The 16,751-nt window shown below is 44.2% G+C and overlaps 1 protein-coding gene across 1 annotated transcript in view; it reads right to left on the reverse strand.

Annotated features, from left to right (window-relative positions):
- GCLC (glutamate-cysteine ligase catalytic subunit) overlaps window positions 1-16,751 on the reverse strand; it is a 287,303-nt gene that overhangs the window by 151,468 nt on the left and 119,084 nt on the right. Inside the window, exons 8-10 of the mRNA XM_086926430.1 lie at window positions 2,987-3,103; window positions 2,585-2,723; window positions 2,091-2,203 (exon numbers count right to left, since the gene is read on the reverse strand). Coding sequence (XP_086782556.1) covers window positions 2,091-2,203; window positions 2,585-2,723; window positions 2,987-3,103 — 369 coding nt within the window. The remainder of the gene's footprint in view (window positions 1-2,090; window positions 2,204-2,584; window positions 2,724-2,986; window positions 3,104-16,751) is intronic.

The following is a 16,751-nucleotide window of genomic DNA, read 5'->3' on the forward strand; positions in this document are numbered from 1 at the left end:
TCTATTTAACAACATCCCAATCCCCCCTCCTAGAGAAGTATTCAAACGTATCACTTCATTGATGCTTAAATTAATCTGGGCGGGCAAACAGGCACTTATCAAGCTGCACACTTTAACATTACCCTACGCAAGAGGAGGCTTATGTGTACCTGATTTTGCCCAGGCGCAATATGCAACTTATTGGTATCATACGATCCCGTAACTGACACACACGGCTGTGGAGGAGGGTGATGCTTTACCAATACCCGTAACGGCTGTTATCACGCATAGAGGCGCACCGCTGCACGATAAGGATATTAACACCATTGACACTACAAATGCCGCGTGGCGCAGCTTAGGTCAACTGGCCCATAAACTGCCTCTTTATGCCCCAGCACTACCCCTACATAACCATCCTGAGCTTTCTGTTACCGGGTAAAAGGTGGGCATGGACCTGCTCCTGCTCCAACAGGTTGGGATAAGCACTATTGGGGATCTATATAATGAATGGGTGTTCAAATCGCTGCAAGACCTCTGATATATTAAAAACCAAAGCTTGCTGTTTCGCTTCACTTACTATAGACTCCAGAGGGCGGTTAAAACATTATATCCTGCCTATCCCGCAGAACCTCCTCAACTGGACACCTTGCAACTTATGTTGACATCAGCAAACACCGCACATCTAGTGTCCCGCTTATACTCTATGGCACAGAATGAAATCCCATATACCACTAATAAAGCAATGGAGAGATGGAGTGAGGCACTAGATGCTCCCCTCACTCAAATGCTAACGCCTTATGGGAACTTACGGATATTGCATTTTAAATATTTGCATCAAACATATTATCCACCTGCAAAACTCTTCAGATATGGTCTCCGACAGGAAGCTAGCTGCAAACGGTGCGGTTCCGAAGTGGCAGATTTTATCCACCTTGCATGGTACTGTCCAATGGTACAGAAATATTGGGGGGAGGTTGCATCATTAATAACGGAAATGTCGGGGTCTGAAATTGAATTGAATGTACCATCCATACCTGCTTTTTGAGGTTACTTGCTAATGTGCGTGCTGTGAAGCGAAAATTTTGTATGGTAGCACTGTTGATTTCTAAACGTAGGATTTCCCGGTGTTGGGATAGTAAAACTGCACCTAGCACTAAGCACTGGGTGTGTGACATGACCTACTGTCGAGATACGTTACATACCTATGAGGAAGAACTGCCTGCCCGGTCTCGACCTAAAGATTTCTGGAAGTATTTCACAGACTATGTGAGTGCAAATCCCACGTCGTAATTGTATTGAGGGTAAAGATTTTTTCCCACCGGTTCATAGATATGTCATGATGTAGAGTCTTTTTTTATATTTTAATGTATATTGATTACACATGGATGATGAATGCAGTAGTGTAATGGTCCGTCATGTTCTTTGTAACTGAGATGTAAATTTACTGAAAATTCAATAAAAAGATTTATATAAAAAAAAAAAAAAAACACAAGTCCAGCAGATCGCATACAAGTTGCTGCAGGGGGCATCCACCCACTAAGCTCAATATGTTATCCTTCCATTCATTCTGTTCCCAAATATGTTTATTCCCAGGGGTATGTAAAGCAGACAGCAGATTGCAGTTATGAGGTGCTGGTGATGCTACTTAGACTAATCTACAGAATCAGAACGCAAAGGGTCACAGAATTTGACTAATTACTTTGACAAAAAAGGAATACGTATATCTCTTTGCTCAGACCAATTTTATGTGGTGCATTATGGTAATGGGCACAAATGAAATATACTTTTGAGCCGACCGGAAAATGCGTGAGCGGGCACAGATGAAAGCCGCTAATCCATATACAGTCTTGTGGCTATTTGTAGTCTTCACACAATTCCGCTATAACCTGTATAGATTTGTTAAATTAGGATATAGCCAGTGTCTATATATTAGAATAATTTGAATTGTGAGGTTTCAAAATGGCTCCTACGGAGAAAACCTTCAATTTGAAAAGTTAGGTTAGGATTTCTAACCTACGCGCAATGGTAAATTACACACATACACTTTGAATGGTAATTTCTTTATGGTGAGTGAACTTCAATGCAATTTCAATCTCAAAGATCCATCATACCTCAAAATGATCAGACTCCTTTTCATCATCAAGATATATTTTCTCTTCAAATAAAGTAAGTGGGTCTCGAATAAAAAGATGTGCAACATGTTGTGCAAGAAGATGATCAATACCTATAAAACAAACACAAAGTTACTAAAGGAGTAAATATTATACTCTTGTTCTATATTGATACAGAAGACAACCTGTGGGATACACTAATGTTTAAATGAAAACTACATCGAGGTAAATAAGAAAACCAGTATAAAGACACTCAAAATTACAGCACCAAATATTTTGAGTAAAATAGATTTTAACTTTATCAGTGGAAAGTCAGAATTTATATTAGGTTTCTTAAAGACCAATACAGCCAATGCACTGTGTAGGAGAGAAATTTCAGCATACTTGATAAACAAACCAGACTGCTGATCTAGAGATGTTGTGGCCATGCTCAATGCTATAACAAATGTGGTCAGGGATAATGAGACTGGATAACAGTAAGAAGGCAGACTTACCATCATTTACCAGCTGCTTGTAAATTTCCGAATCTGTAGTTAACTCAATGTCATTGTAGTTTTCACCACACTTAGACAAGTAGCTATCTATTGAATCATATCGTGATTTACTAATTCTGTACTTGTTGGTCTTCAGTGGCTAGAAAAGAAAACATGAGATAATATAGGCTGCAATCAAAATAAATATTCAATAGAAAAACAGTAGTTACAAAATAGGTGGCAAGTAGCATCATCACAAATGCAATGAATATGTTTATATTAACTTCAGAAGGCCTGTTTTCAGATTCAAAAGCATGCCTCAGAAACACAACCAATGTAATGGAGTAAACCAAATTACCTGAAAACACTGGTTACCAAATGTTTGAGCATTGGAAATAAAGATAACTGGAAAAATGATCATACCTCAAGCCCTCGTTCCTCTCTTGTTCGATCATCAACCGAAGCAGAGATTACTCCCCACCGACAATCAATATCAGATATGTATCCTCTGTAGAATGGAGATGCAGCACTTAAAGCCATCTATAAATATAAAGAATTGATCAACGCTTAACAGAAAAGAAAGCAAATCTACTGAATTAAGTAACAAGACTGATTTTCTGGTGTGGAGAAGGATCTGAAATATTACACTAGGATGACTTACAGCTTATCTTTACAATAGCACACTTGATGCTGAAGTGCATTATGTATGGTGTCTCTAGATTTGAAGCCACCTGACCGCATAACTGTGCAGTTTATGGTGCCTTTCCAAATATGTATATTTCATACTATATTTATCAAATTTGGAAAAGGAGTTTGAATTAAGAAGAATTTATTCAAGCGGCAATATCTTCATTGTTGGACTTTCATGTTTGTAACAAGCATTGGCAAATCCAATGGGTCTTGCCTCTGCAAGATCTAATGGCTTTGTCAAAGTTTGTTAGCCATGTTGTACAGTAGCGCGGCTGCTGCGGGACATGGTTGATAGAAAGGAAAATGCTCTTACCAGTATGCACCTGTTTTTGGCATGTAGAGCTGCAGGTTTCTACACTTTGCATAAGTTTGCCGCCTGGTGTTGGGCTTGGATGATTGCATGTTGTTGTCGTCTTGGAAGAAGTCTTTGCAGTCATGAGATAGGTGACTCCTCCCTTGGACGATAGCGCGCATGGGCATCGGCTCCATCCTTAGATTGTTTTTCGCCATGATGGGAAATTATAGGAGTTAGTAGAAAGAAAGAAAGGATGTCCATGTGTGTATATCATATTAAGATAAAACTGGAACAGATACAGGTCCCGGGGAGGCGGGAGGGCGTGTAGAAATCTGCAGCTCTACATGCCAATAACAGATGCATACTGGTAAGTAGCATTTTCCGTTCGAGGCATATGAGCTGCAGATTCTACACTTTGCATCGATTGTGCAGCAGTGTCTCCCCTAGCAGTGGTCACCTGTATCCATTGCGGTAGTTTGAAAGAGTTATGAGGACAGCTTGGCCTACTGCAGCTTGGCTTGCACTTCAACACAATAGTGTTTAGTGAAGGTGTGTGTTGTAGACCATGTTGCTGCCTTGCAGATGTCTTCTAGGGGAATGTTCCCTAAGAAAGCCATGGAGGCTCCTAGTTTGCGTGTGGAGTGCGCTCTAGGAGGAACTGTTAATGTGCGTTTTGCTTTGTGAGAGCATATTTGTATACATTTAACAATCCACCTTGCAATTCCTGATTTAGAAATGGGGTTGCCTTTATGTGGTGGAGAGAAAGCTACAAATAGTTGCTTTGTTTTGTGAAAGGATTTGGTCCTATCGATGTAATAGAGAAGTGCTCTTTTGACATCTAGTGTGTGTAGAGCTCTCTCTGCTACAGAGTCTGGGTTTTGAAAATACACTGGTAACTCTACAGGTAGGTTTAGATGAAAAGGAGTAATTACTTTAGGAAGGAATTTAGGATTAGTCCTTAGAACCACTTTGTTACAGTGTAATTGTAAGAATGGTTCTTGTACAGTGAAAGCTTGAATCTCACTAACTCTTCTAAGAGAGGTAATAGCAATGAGGAAAGCTGTTCTCTATGTGAGAAATTGCCGTTCACATTAGTGTAAAGGTTCAAAAGGGGGTCCCATGAGCCTGGTAAGAACAATGTTTAGGTTCCACACTGGAAAGGGTGGTAACCTAGGAGGAATAATTATTTTTAATCCTTCCATAAAAGCTTTTATTGCTGGTACTCCAAACAACAACATAGGTTGTCTGTTTTGTAGATATGCCGCAATGGCTGCAAGATGTAAACGTATAGATGAATATGCCAGATAACATCTCTGTAAATGGAGAAGGTAACAGATAATATTTTGGATGGAAACATCTAAAGGATCAATTTGATTATTAGTTCAGTAAATGGAAAATCTTTTCCATTTAGCAGCATAGCAAGCTCTAGTAGTAGGTCTTCTGGCTTCTTTAATGATATTCATGCAGTCTGGTGGCAGGTTAAGGTAACCAAACACGAAGACTTCAGGAACCGGATTGCCAGATTCAGTTGACTTGGATCTGGATGCCCGATGTCTCCATGGTTCTGCGTTAGCATGGATGGTGTCAGAGACAGTTTTTGGTGTGCAACTAGAGAGTTCTAGCAGTGTGGTGAACCACGGTTGGCGTGCCCATGTGGGAGCTACCAGGATCAGTTTGAGAGACTGTTGTCTGAGCTTGCGTACCACTAGTGGTATTAGTGGGATTGGCGGAAAAGTGCACGCAAATCTGCCTGACCATCACATTGCCCTTGGACAACAGGTGTGGAAACCTGGCGGCAAAGGTTGGGCATTTTGGATTTTCGTGTGTGGCTAACAGGTCTATGTCTGGATGACCCCACTTGTGAAAGAATGGTTGAAGAACTTGCAGATGTAGTTCCCAAGCGTGAATCTGTTGTGTCTGTCGACTTAACAGATTGGTTATCGGATTGTGAACTCCTGGAAGGTGTTCTGCAAGCAGATATATCTTTTGTGGAATGGCCCATCTCCAAATGTTTTGTGCGAGCTGGGACAGCTGCAGGGAATGTGTGCCTCTTTATTTTTGTATGTAGTACATGGCTGTCATGTTGTCCGTTTGGATTAAGACAGCTTTGTTCTGTATGTGCACTTGGAAGGACTTCAGTGCTAGGAAAATTGCCAGCAACTCTAGGTGATTGATGTGAAGCACCTTTTGTTGAACGGTCCATATTCCCTGAGTTGTGTGGTGGAGCAGATGTGCTCCATCCTGTCAGGGATGCGTCTGTTAGTACTATCTGTGGAACTTGCTCGAGGAACGGCCGCCCTTTGGACAAGTTTTTGGTGTTCCACCACTGCAGAGAGCAATGTGTGCAGCTGTCCACCAACACCAGGTCTGTTAGTTGTCCTTGTGCCTGATTCCACTGATGTGCTAGACATTCCAGCAATGGGCACATTTGCAGTCTTGCATATGGTACAATAAAAATGCAAGATGCCATCATGCCTATTAATTGCATGAACACTCTGGCTGGAAGTGTGTTGGTTTTGAAACCTTGTAACTAAGGCTTGAATGCTCTGTATCCTGGTTGGACTGGGATAAGCTAGAGCTGTATTGGTGTTTATGGTAGCCCATAGGTATTGATGTATTTGAGAGGGCTGGAGATGTGACTTGGTGTAGTTCATTGTAAACCCCAAGTTGTGCAGTGTTTGAATTGTTTAAGATGTGTGTTGGACACACTATTAAGTAATGGAAGACGTGGATATGTTGTCTTCTGAGATGTGCTGCTACTACTGCTAGGCACTTTGTAAACGCTCGTGGTGCAGTTGTGACCCCGAATGGAAGGACTTTGAACTGATAGTGTTGTCCTTCTAGTACAAATCGGAGATACTTCCTGTGAGAAGGATGTATGGGAATGTGGAAGTAGGCGTCCTTGAGGTCTAGTGTGGTTAGGAAAATCGCCTTGTTGCAACAATGGGAGCACTTGTTGTAAAGTGATCATGTGAAAATGATCTGAGTGTATTTACAGATTGATAGGCCTTAGGTCTAGAATTGGTCTTAGTGTTACGTCCTTTTTGGGTATTAGGAAATAGAGTGAGTAAACCCCTGTTCCTTGATGTTTTTAACGGAACTAGCTCTATTGCATCTTTTTGCAACAATGAGAAAACCTCTTATTGGAGCAGCGTTAGATGTTCTGAGGACATTGGCCGCTGTCTGGGTGGTATATGTGGAGGGGTAGCTGTAAGCTCTACGCAGTAACCATACTGCATAATTTGTCTTACCCACTTGTATGTTGTGATGGAATTAGACAGGTAGGAACTGTGTTAGTCTGCCCCCTACAGGAGTGGAAAGCTGTTGGGGGAGCAGAGGGAAGTCACTGTTTTGTGTTGGGAGAGGTTCGATTAATGTTATTTTCTCGACCTCTTCCCTTGTTGTTGCCTCTGTAGCCCCCTCTAAAGTATCCTTTATTAGAGGATGTCTTTATATTGGTTTTAAAGGAAGCTGAATTGTCTGCCTCATTTTGTTTGGAGCCTCCTCTGTAGAAGGAGCGACGAAAGAAGCCTCTTGCTTGGGTGGATTGCAGACCTCCCATAGACTTGGTTGTGTCAGTATCTTTTTTTCATTTATCCAGTGCTGCGTCTACCTCTGGACCAAACAATTGTTGTTGTTTGAATGGTTGATTTAAGATAGTAGTTTGCACCTCTTGCTTAAATCCAGAAATGCTTGCCACGCGTGAGGTCTACGGAGGACACTGGTGTTTATTGCTCTAGATGCAGGGTCTGCTACATCTAGTGCACATTTAATGGAGGCATTTGATTTAAGCTTACCCTCTTGTATGAGGTCATCTGCTTGTGCTTAATATTGGTCAGAGCTTCTCTAGCTGATCATAGTGAGCTGTCATATCTTGCAAGGAGGACCGGTGTGTTAGCGATGCGCCATGTATTGCTAGCTTGGGCAGCTATTCTTTTTCTGAAGCATCTATGATCTTTGATTCTTTATCAGGAGGCGGTGCTTCACCTGATGTTTGGGAATTTGCTCTTTTCCTAGCATTTAAAACTACTTGGGAGTCCAAGGGTAGCTGTCCTTTAATGTAGGCAGGATCCCCAGGAGCTGCTCTGTACTTTTTCTCTATCCTTGGGTTTATGATTCTAGCTCTTACAGGATTTTTAAACACTTCCGGTGCATGTTTTCTTGACCTCTTTAATCATTGGCAGTATTTGCACAGATTTTTGGGAGTGTTCAAAAGTGCCTAGAAAAAATCTTCCTCTGCCTCATCTGAATGCATGGTGACATTGTGATAGATGGCAGCCCTATTAATTAAGTTTCCAAACCCAATATTGTCTTCTGGAGGAGAAGGTTTAGATGGATATATATATGTGAGTCAGGAATAGTTGGGACATCCTGTGGGTTTGGATACTCCTAGTCTGGTGAACCTGTTGGGTAGGGAAAAGGGTCATCTGGGTCTCTCCCTCCCCCAATGCTATACTCATCATTATCAATATCCTGAGGAGGTTTATGTTGTGGAGAATGAGGAGGAGAATTCTGAGGTGAAATGTTTAAAGGAAGAGCAGGAAAAGGAGATACAGGAGAAGAAGGGTGCATAGGAGATGTGGCAGAGTCCTTCTTGACAGGCACTGCAGGTGTAGGTGCTGTATCGGACTTCCTCTTCCTGTGTGGTGTGGTGGAAACATGTCTTGTTTCTGGATCAATGTAGATCCTTTTTTGTAAAGGATCTGGAGGGAAAAGCTCCTCTTCTTGAGGCACAGCCTTCGGCGCCGATCTTTTAGGTTCTCGAACCAGTTTGTTGCTTGTCTTTAGCCTTAGGAGCCAATGTGGAGTCCTGTGGTGTAGATTTTGCCACCAAAGGTATTGTCTTTGGAGCCGAAACCGGTTTTGTGGGCTCAGAAGGATCAAAAGCAGGCTTTGTTTGTTTCGGCATCGAGGCTATTAGCTTCGGAGTGGAAGCTGTTTTTGGGGCATCGGAAACAGGTTTCATTGTTTTCGGAGCCGCTTTGACTCTGAGTCGACTGTTTCGAAGTGTCTTTCAGAACCGGGACTCCTTTTTGTTTCGGTGCTGAGGGAGCAGGTGGCATCAGCACATGTGGTTTGCTCGGTATGGAGCTACCGGAAGGCTTCATTATTTTCTTCGGAGCCGGGCTCGATGGCGGGGCTTTCGAAGTGCTTTTTCGGTCTTGACTGGGCCCCGCAGGCAGAATGTTGACCTTTGCCTTCGATTTTGGTGTTTGGGCTGGGGTAGGGGCAGTGGTACTCACGCGTTGACCCGAAGGTATGGAGTCATCGGAGTCATCTGCCTCGGATACGATCTGGAGATCGGACTCTTCCTCTGGGACACATGGACCTTCGTCAAAGATATCCACTGGTACCGGCACTGATCTCCATGTCGAGTCTATGGGCCCTGTGATCCCGAATGGTCTTTTTCGATCGAAAGGATGCACAGGCTGTGCAGCTGGATTAGTCGTGATATGGCGATAAGCACAGGTTACAGATCTCGTGATGGTCACTGTGTGGAAATTTTGCTCCACACTCGGGGCATCTTTTGAATGACGTCCTTTCCATGAGGTGTAGGCCTCATGGTGTGGGTAGGCCCAACGGCCTGTGTCAAAGACCGGAATCGAGCTGACGAAGTCTAGTCGATGTTTATTGGTATCAAAAGTTGTTTGGTGAAGTTTGAAGACATTTTTACACGTCAAAGTACTTGAAAAGTATATTTCGAACCAGAGCGGAAATGTGTTATCCGAACCCAGTGGCGGAAAAAAACAATCTAAGGATGGAGCCGATGCTCATGCGCACTATCGTCCAAGGGAGGAATCACCTATCTCGTGACTACAAAGACTTCTTCCAAGACGACAACAACATGCAATCATCCGAGCCCAACACCAGGTGGCGATGTAATGCAAAGTGTAGAATCTGCAGCTCACATGCCTCAAACATATTTTTTTTAAACGCTATGCTGTATCCAATGCTGCCTTTGACAGTGTTATTCTTTACTTTCAACCATGCTGCACAGCTGCCCTGCTGGACAACAAGGTTACAAAACACATTGACAAAGCCAACAGAGCTTGCAATGGCCTTACAAATTTAGCAAGGAACAATTGCAATACCTAGGCGTGAACTGATAAACAGTAAAAAAAAGATCGAACGCAGCTGGGTCAGTCAAACTTGAATTTATATATTGTAGGCATGGAGATGGCAGGCATGGAGATGGCAATGTAAAAGTGGATTATTTCCACGAGATACAATTTCAAACATTTTCAATTCATTTACAAAAGGTAGCATAGGAGAGCATATACAAAACACCAAGAGGGCAAACCTACTCTGAGGCTGCAGAGCAACTGAGAAACTAAAAGGGTAAAATACGCTCACTAAGATGAAAAATCGGTCTGCTCTTTTAAGAATTCAGGATTCTGAACCGTGCCATTGTGCTTTGCATGATCAAATCGGCAGTTTGACCATGCAGAGCCATGACATTGGTGACTTACCTGTAACTCCAGTTCTGTAGCATTAAATATTTCATATATTTACATGTTTAAATAATTCCCAACCTACAGGCTGAAATTTCCCAGTAACTTTAAATAGCAATATACAGTGTCAAAATGGTCCTAGTGTTTGTTTAGTAGCACATCCAACTCATTTGGAACAACCCAAACTTCAGCCACTTGGAGCAGACATCTACACCTCCCCCTTAAAGCCACCATAGCTCATATTTTAACTGCAAATTCTGACGGAGAAAAACCTGCGAAGGGATCTGCTTCAAAATGTGTCTGACCTTATATTGCTTTTCTTATTCAGCCTTGACTTTGATCTCTCTAGACTTCAGCCACTCTAGTCTTCAGCTCTAAGACTATGTTATTTTAGGGGAGCTCTGCGATTTTCACCGCAGTACTGCCCAGATGGCTGGCCAATGTCACCAATTGCCACTATGGCAGACTAGGAGTAAAGATCTTTGAGCCCTGCTTGGACTGTAGACAAAGGAAAATTCACAATGATGATCCTCATAAGTGTATTTATTGCCTTTATACTAATCATAAAGTATCTCACTGCAACATCAGTACAACCTCCTCTTCAAAGACACCTCAGGACAGGGAAAGGAGGCGGACTCTTTACTTGCTGGAAAGGAACAGAATTCCACCTTCTAAGACTGTGTCCCCTCTCCAGAAGATTAATTTAAAGTGCCACATATTCACTTACTCAAAGGCGGCATGAAAAATAGAAGCATATGTAGCCTCCTGAGCTGGAATCTACTTCAAAGTGTCCATTGCCATCAGCAACCATCACTTAAAACCTTCCTCAGTAAAAGCATTAAAAAGGGTAAAGCATAACCTACGTAAAAAAAAAAAAACTGTCCAAAAATCCAATGCTCCTGACATCCAGCGACTTGCCGCCCAACTACTCAGAAAACCAAAGAGCTACAATCGCTGATGTTGGACTTGGCCCTTTTTTGGCAGGTTCACCCCTAAACTTGTTTGCTTTTAAATGTGACCTGATGTTAGTTGTTTTTGGCTTCTGCACACTTTAGCACTGTGTCCCAGTGTAAAGTGCGTGCGCAATCGGAGTGCGTGTGGTGAGATTGGCTGGCCCTCCCATAGGAATGCATGGGGGATATATGCGTCCATTGTAATTCCTGGTGTGAGAGGAGTGCAGGGGCGAGTTTGGTATGTGCGAACTCGTGAGGATAAATGCTGCACAACGGTGTGCGCAAATTTATTGTGTCTAGCGGAGAAGTGCCACTTTTAGAAGTTAAATAGTAAGAGAGGCCTACAAGGGATTTGTTTTTGTAATAGTTTCAAATTATTCAAAGATAAATCCAGGTGTCGGTCCTAATGGAACAGACACCAAAGTGTCATTAGGCAACAAAGAATACGAAGAATCAAATTCTTAGTATAAGAAACACGGGGAGACCTGATAGTTTGAAAGAATAAATCTTCTTTTATATATATTTTGTTGAAAAAGGAGTACAAATGGTCAAAAGCAAATCGGCGAGTAGTCCTGGAGAGAAGCAAACAATTAAATTATCTCTTACAATTTACATTGTTGCCCAAGCCTCCAAGGGTATATTGGGTTCCCTCAACTATTGATTGACTTTTAGAAGTTGCCATTTGTGTACTGTGAGATGTGAATTGCCTTTCTGGCTTGTGAGTGACAGGGGCTGGCTGGTGTGGTTGGCTCCAGGAGCCAAGAGGGGTCTGCCCGGTGGTGAAGAGGGAGATCTGCATGTAGACGGGAGGGAGGAGTAGCACTTGGGACCTGAATAGGGCTGTGCCTTCCCTACACAATGCTGGCTCCACCTCCTGTGGTGCGTCTGATGTCCCTAGCCTGTCCTGTGAATATGGAGAGGGGCTGAGCAAAACAAAGGGCTCCCGTACCAGTTTTAACTGGTTCTCCCCATGCCCTACAGTTTGTGACAAAGGAAATGGGTGTATAAGAAGGGGCTGTGACCCCATGTAAAAAGTTCTCTTGTTCCTGACTTGAGGGGGGCCTGCAGCTGCTGGGCGCCAGGAGGAACCGCCACTGGAGACTGCCTCCCTGCTGGAGGGCCCTGTGAGCTGGCCCCTGGGCCCAGACTTTGCCCCCCCTGCATTCTGAAAGACTTTCCCTGGAACTGTGTACTACAGCGCCTGGGGAGCGCTCTCTTTATTCCTTGGAGAAGCGCTTTACTTTAGTACTGAGGAGCGCTGTGTTCTGCCCCAGGAGTACTGCCGAGGGCCTGCAGCGCGAAGTTGCACTGGGTGGGATCCCCCCGCATCTCTGTTTATGCCACAAGCGGGTGACCACCCCGCGTTATGGCTGCCCTTTTCAGTTAATTCCTGCCAGTGGGTGCCAACCCCACGCTTTTGAAGCCTCTGGTGTGCGTTTTTCGCAGCAGGTGCCCACCCCGCATATTGGCCGTGTTTTACTACCCCGCCAGTGACTTCGTGCGGAAGACCGGGAGCCATATTGTGACGCCTTAAGGAATTGCCGAGATCACTGCAGCGGCCTAGCTTGCACAGGAAGCCAGGCAACCTGTGTTGGGGATGTGGGCGGGGTCGCAAGAAGACAGGATGCGGACGGGAGCCTACCCTGAGCTCCTCGGAACAGAAAAACAGGAAGCAGCCGGGAGCTCACCCCGCACTCCTGTGCAGTGAAGAGGAGACTAAGAACCCAGGCTGGAGCCTACCCCGTGCTGGGACGTGAGCAAGAACCAAAGTGCGGGCCGGGAAGAAGAGCAGCGGCCCGTATAGAGGTGGGGCTCCCGTGACCACGGTGAGAGCCCCGGTGTGTGGCATCCGGGTCAGAAGCGGCATCAGTAAGGGGCCGAGAGCCCAGAGGAGACAGAGTCTGCAGCAGCCTAGAGGAGCCCGGAGAGTGGGCCGCATATTGGGCATAGGGGTGCCAGTGCATTTTCAGCAAGGGCACTTGGCATCGTAAGAGTCCCGGAGTGGGGCTCAGGCAGCACATGTAGTGCGCGTGCCATTTTCTCCCTTGGGGCACAGTTGTCTTGACCAGAGGAAAGGGGGGGTGGCGGAGAACATAGTCTGTGCCCTCCCCCCTGGTGTTGGCCTTAAGGCCAAGAGGTGCTGTGCCTCTGTTTTCCTCACAGCTGCACCGTCGAAACAGGCAGCTGCAGCTGGGGGACATTTCTTGACACCCTCAGTTTAGTAGTGCCCAGGCCCATTATAGAGTCACAGCTGCGCCGCACCAGCGCAGGCAGCTGCACCGTTTTGCAGGAATTCATTCAGGGTCCCGGAGAGGGGCTCAGGGGGCACGCTGGTGCCCATGCTCCTTTTACAGCTACCCAGCAATTAGTGGGCAGCTGCCACGTTTACGCCTAACACTCTTGCACAATCTTCTTTTGCTGCAGGCGCAGCCAGCCCTGACTTTTGGGACAAAGGGCATTTTGAGCCCCATGGAAGGCCAGTTGGCCTGGGTTCAGTACCTAAAGTGATTCTGGCGCAAAGTGATTGCATCCTGTGTTTCAGGGGTAATATGTTATATGCCTATGGCGTAATGTATGTATGCACCCTGTTTTATACCTCTATAGGTGTTTAGTGATTAGGAGGTTGTTTTGCCTAGTATGGTTTATGCTAGTAAGTGTATGTTTCACTGCGGGACCTATGCCTATGGTGATTAGTATTGCATAGTGTGTTCCTACCTTTTACCAGTAGTTACTGGTTGTGTTCTACAATTAGTATTTTGTGCTTCAGTTATTCTATGTTCTACATCCACTATTTATACTAAGTGCTGATTCTGACGGTGGCCGATGTGGCCCTGTCATGTGTATATAATCACTTGTAGATACTGCCCAGTGCCAGTTGGCACAGTGTATATGTGTGATTATGATCCTATGTGTTTATGGTAATACAAAGGCTATTTTTATACATAACCGTGTGTGGTGTGATGTGATGTGGTGTGGTGTGGTGTGGTGTGGTGTGGTGTGGGTGTGTGTGTGTGTTGCGCAAACGCTTTACACATTGCCTCTGGGATAAGCCTGACTGCTCGTGCCAAGGTACCAAGGGGGTGAGCAGGGTTATCTTGGCGTGTAACTCCCTTGCCCTGACTAGAGTGGTGGTCTCTGCCTGGCTTTGGCGCAAGCCTTAGCCAACCAGAGATCCCATTTCTAACAGCTGAGAAATGACATATTGCCTATGACCATTCATCAATGCATCCCCAGTCGATGGTGGTAACTACCCTGATAATAACTACCTCAACCACAACCTCTTTAACCTTAACAGCAAGAATTCTATTCTAACCATTACCGTTTGAGGTTGAAGATTTCTACACACCCACTCGTGCACATACTTGGATGCTTCAATACTTGCTTGGTAATCAGTGAGGCAAGGAACAGGCATTAGACACAGCCAACAGGCTTTTACAGTTTAACACACGCTACGTTCCTGAATTTGAAGAGGCACTTTGAGGAAGAAAAATGTCATCAGGAGTATGACTATCAGCCTCAAACCTTTGAAGTCTGCATGGGTGGTGCTGAACTTTTACACACAGCATCCATAGAATGACTAAACAATGAAGTGGGTCACTTTGGATTTCAATACTACATTGAAACAGACACACATTGCAGAGGTTATTTCCGCAGCACCCTCAACCACCAACAGCACCAATCTGACCGCCTCCTCCTCCTCTCTGAATGCCAACATTTCCGTTACTACCCCTTTTACAAATGGAGAGATCTCTCCCCCACATCAATGCTTGCTCTCATGAGGCCAAATGTAGTTCCATCTATAGCGACACCCAGAGACATGTAGGAGCAGAACACATCTGACTCACACCATATGCCTAATATGGAAAGAGTAACATTTTTATTTTGGGGGGGTGGGGGGGGGGGGGGGGGAGATGGAGGTCAGGATAATAGTGACTTGCCTCTAGAGGACATCACCCACTTTCATGCCCAGATAGAAAGAGCAGCCAACAAAAGTTTTGTCTTCCCATGGCTACTGTGGAGCAATAATGTTTTCCATAGTACTTCAAAGAACAACCTCAGAAGACCACAAAAGTTTTGTCTTCCCATGGCTACTGTGGAGCAATAATGTTTTCCATAGTACTTCAAAGAACAACCTCAGAAGACCACAAAATCCATTCCGATCTTGCATTATGTCTTGTTGGAGGGTCACAAATGGATGCATAGACCAACTGCTGCTTGGAAAAGAAGTACAAGGCAGCAGAATCTTCGCCATCATGCTTGACTGGCCACTCAAAGCCTGCATCACTGAAGTGGCAGCCGAGTCTAAAGCATAGACTTAGAGTTTGGCACCACAAGATTGGCATTGTAGACACAGACAATTTGGGACAGATCGTCAGCTCTTTGGCTGCAACATCCATAAAAGCTGCTTATGCCCGAGCCATTTGGAGAGGATATGATTGCCAGATGTAGCACTGCATTTCTCCTCTGATCAGCCGTACGCCAGAGGATAGAAGGAAAAAGGCATGACCATTATCAAAAAGGGAGCACATGCATTAGCCACCCTCATGAACATAGCGACCGATGGTACAAATGCAGACTTTTAACAAATTACAGAGGCATCACTCCTGTGCAGGCAAGGATGGCTTTATCCAACTTCTATCCAGAAGGCCACTGCATACCTTCGGATGGCCAAACTTTGTTTGATAAGCATTTAGATGACACCCTGTAGTACATCAATACAGACATGGCATGCTCCACAGGAGCTTTATAGGTCAGATGCTCATTTTCACTCCTTTCTGTGGCTTCCAGAGATCCCAGTTCTACAAAGGAGACCTCACCTAATGTGAAGGACAATAGAAGACCCAACTTTTCTCCAAGATAGTCATGAGACAATCAACGATTTTCCTCAGAAAGAGGTGCTTCAAGGAAATGAGATCAGCAAAGATAACTGGACTTTCACCAGAAGTTATCGCTTTTGTTTCAACTTTGAAATGACCAACTAGATTGTAAAGGTGGTCCAAGAGTGCCTTCCGGTCACACACAGTTTATACAAAAAAACACCCAATCCTCCACCCAGAAAGGGTGCAGCCTGGGAAGCTAAAGTAAGAGATTCCCTCTTCCTATAAGGAACCAAAAGAAAGACAGCAAAGAATCAAAGAAAGGATTCTGCTCTCTCTCGTCAAAGAACACCAAACCAAAAAAAACATAGGGAGTGGAAATCAATATAGGATCTGCTAAAATGTAATAAATTATGGAAAATACAATCATTTTAAAGTCCCTCTGATGTTTAAGGAGAAGGAGTACTTCACCTCTCTGAACCTTCAGACAGCATATTTTCACTACCCAATACTGTTGCCCGCCATCTGGGCAATGTAGGAAGCTGGCTCTTTATACCGTGGACCCCAAAGAGGCACACTGTGTAAAGTGTCCAGACAAATCCCAAAGGAATTACAGAGGCACTAATGACACCCCAAATGCTCTTTTGTGATAGTGTGGGTGATCAGTTGGGCATATCAGAGGGTAGTGCTAAGCATTTATTGCACACACAAAGGCAGTAGGTGAGAGCACACCCAATAAAGAAATCCAACACCAATTTATAAAAATAATATATACTTTAGTTTGAATTTAGATAGCAAGAACATCGGAATCAGGCAAGTCCTTTTGGCTATGAAGTTTTACAGTTTTTAACAATGGACAGAAATTAATGAAGCAGTAATGTTTTCCTATGGAGGAAAGACATACACTGTAAACAGGTACTTCACAGCGACTAACTGGACCAATCTCTTGGACTTGAGGTAAGTATGGGGCAAGACAGGACA

The sequence above is a fragment of the Lissotriton vulgaris genome, chromosome 6 (genome assembly GCF_964263255.1).
Source record: "Lissotriton vulgaris chromosome 6, aLisVul1.2, whole genome shotgun sequence".
NCBI classification, from domain to species: domain Eukaryota; kingdom Metazoa; phylum Chordata; class Amphibia; order Caudata; family Salamandridae; genus Lissotriton; species Lissotriton vulgaris.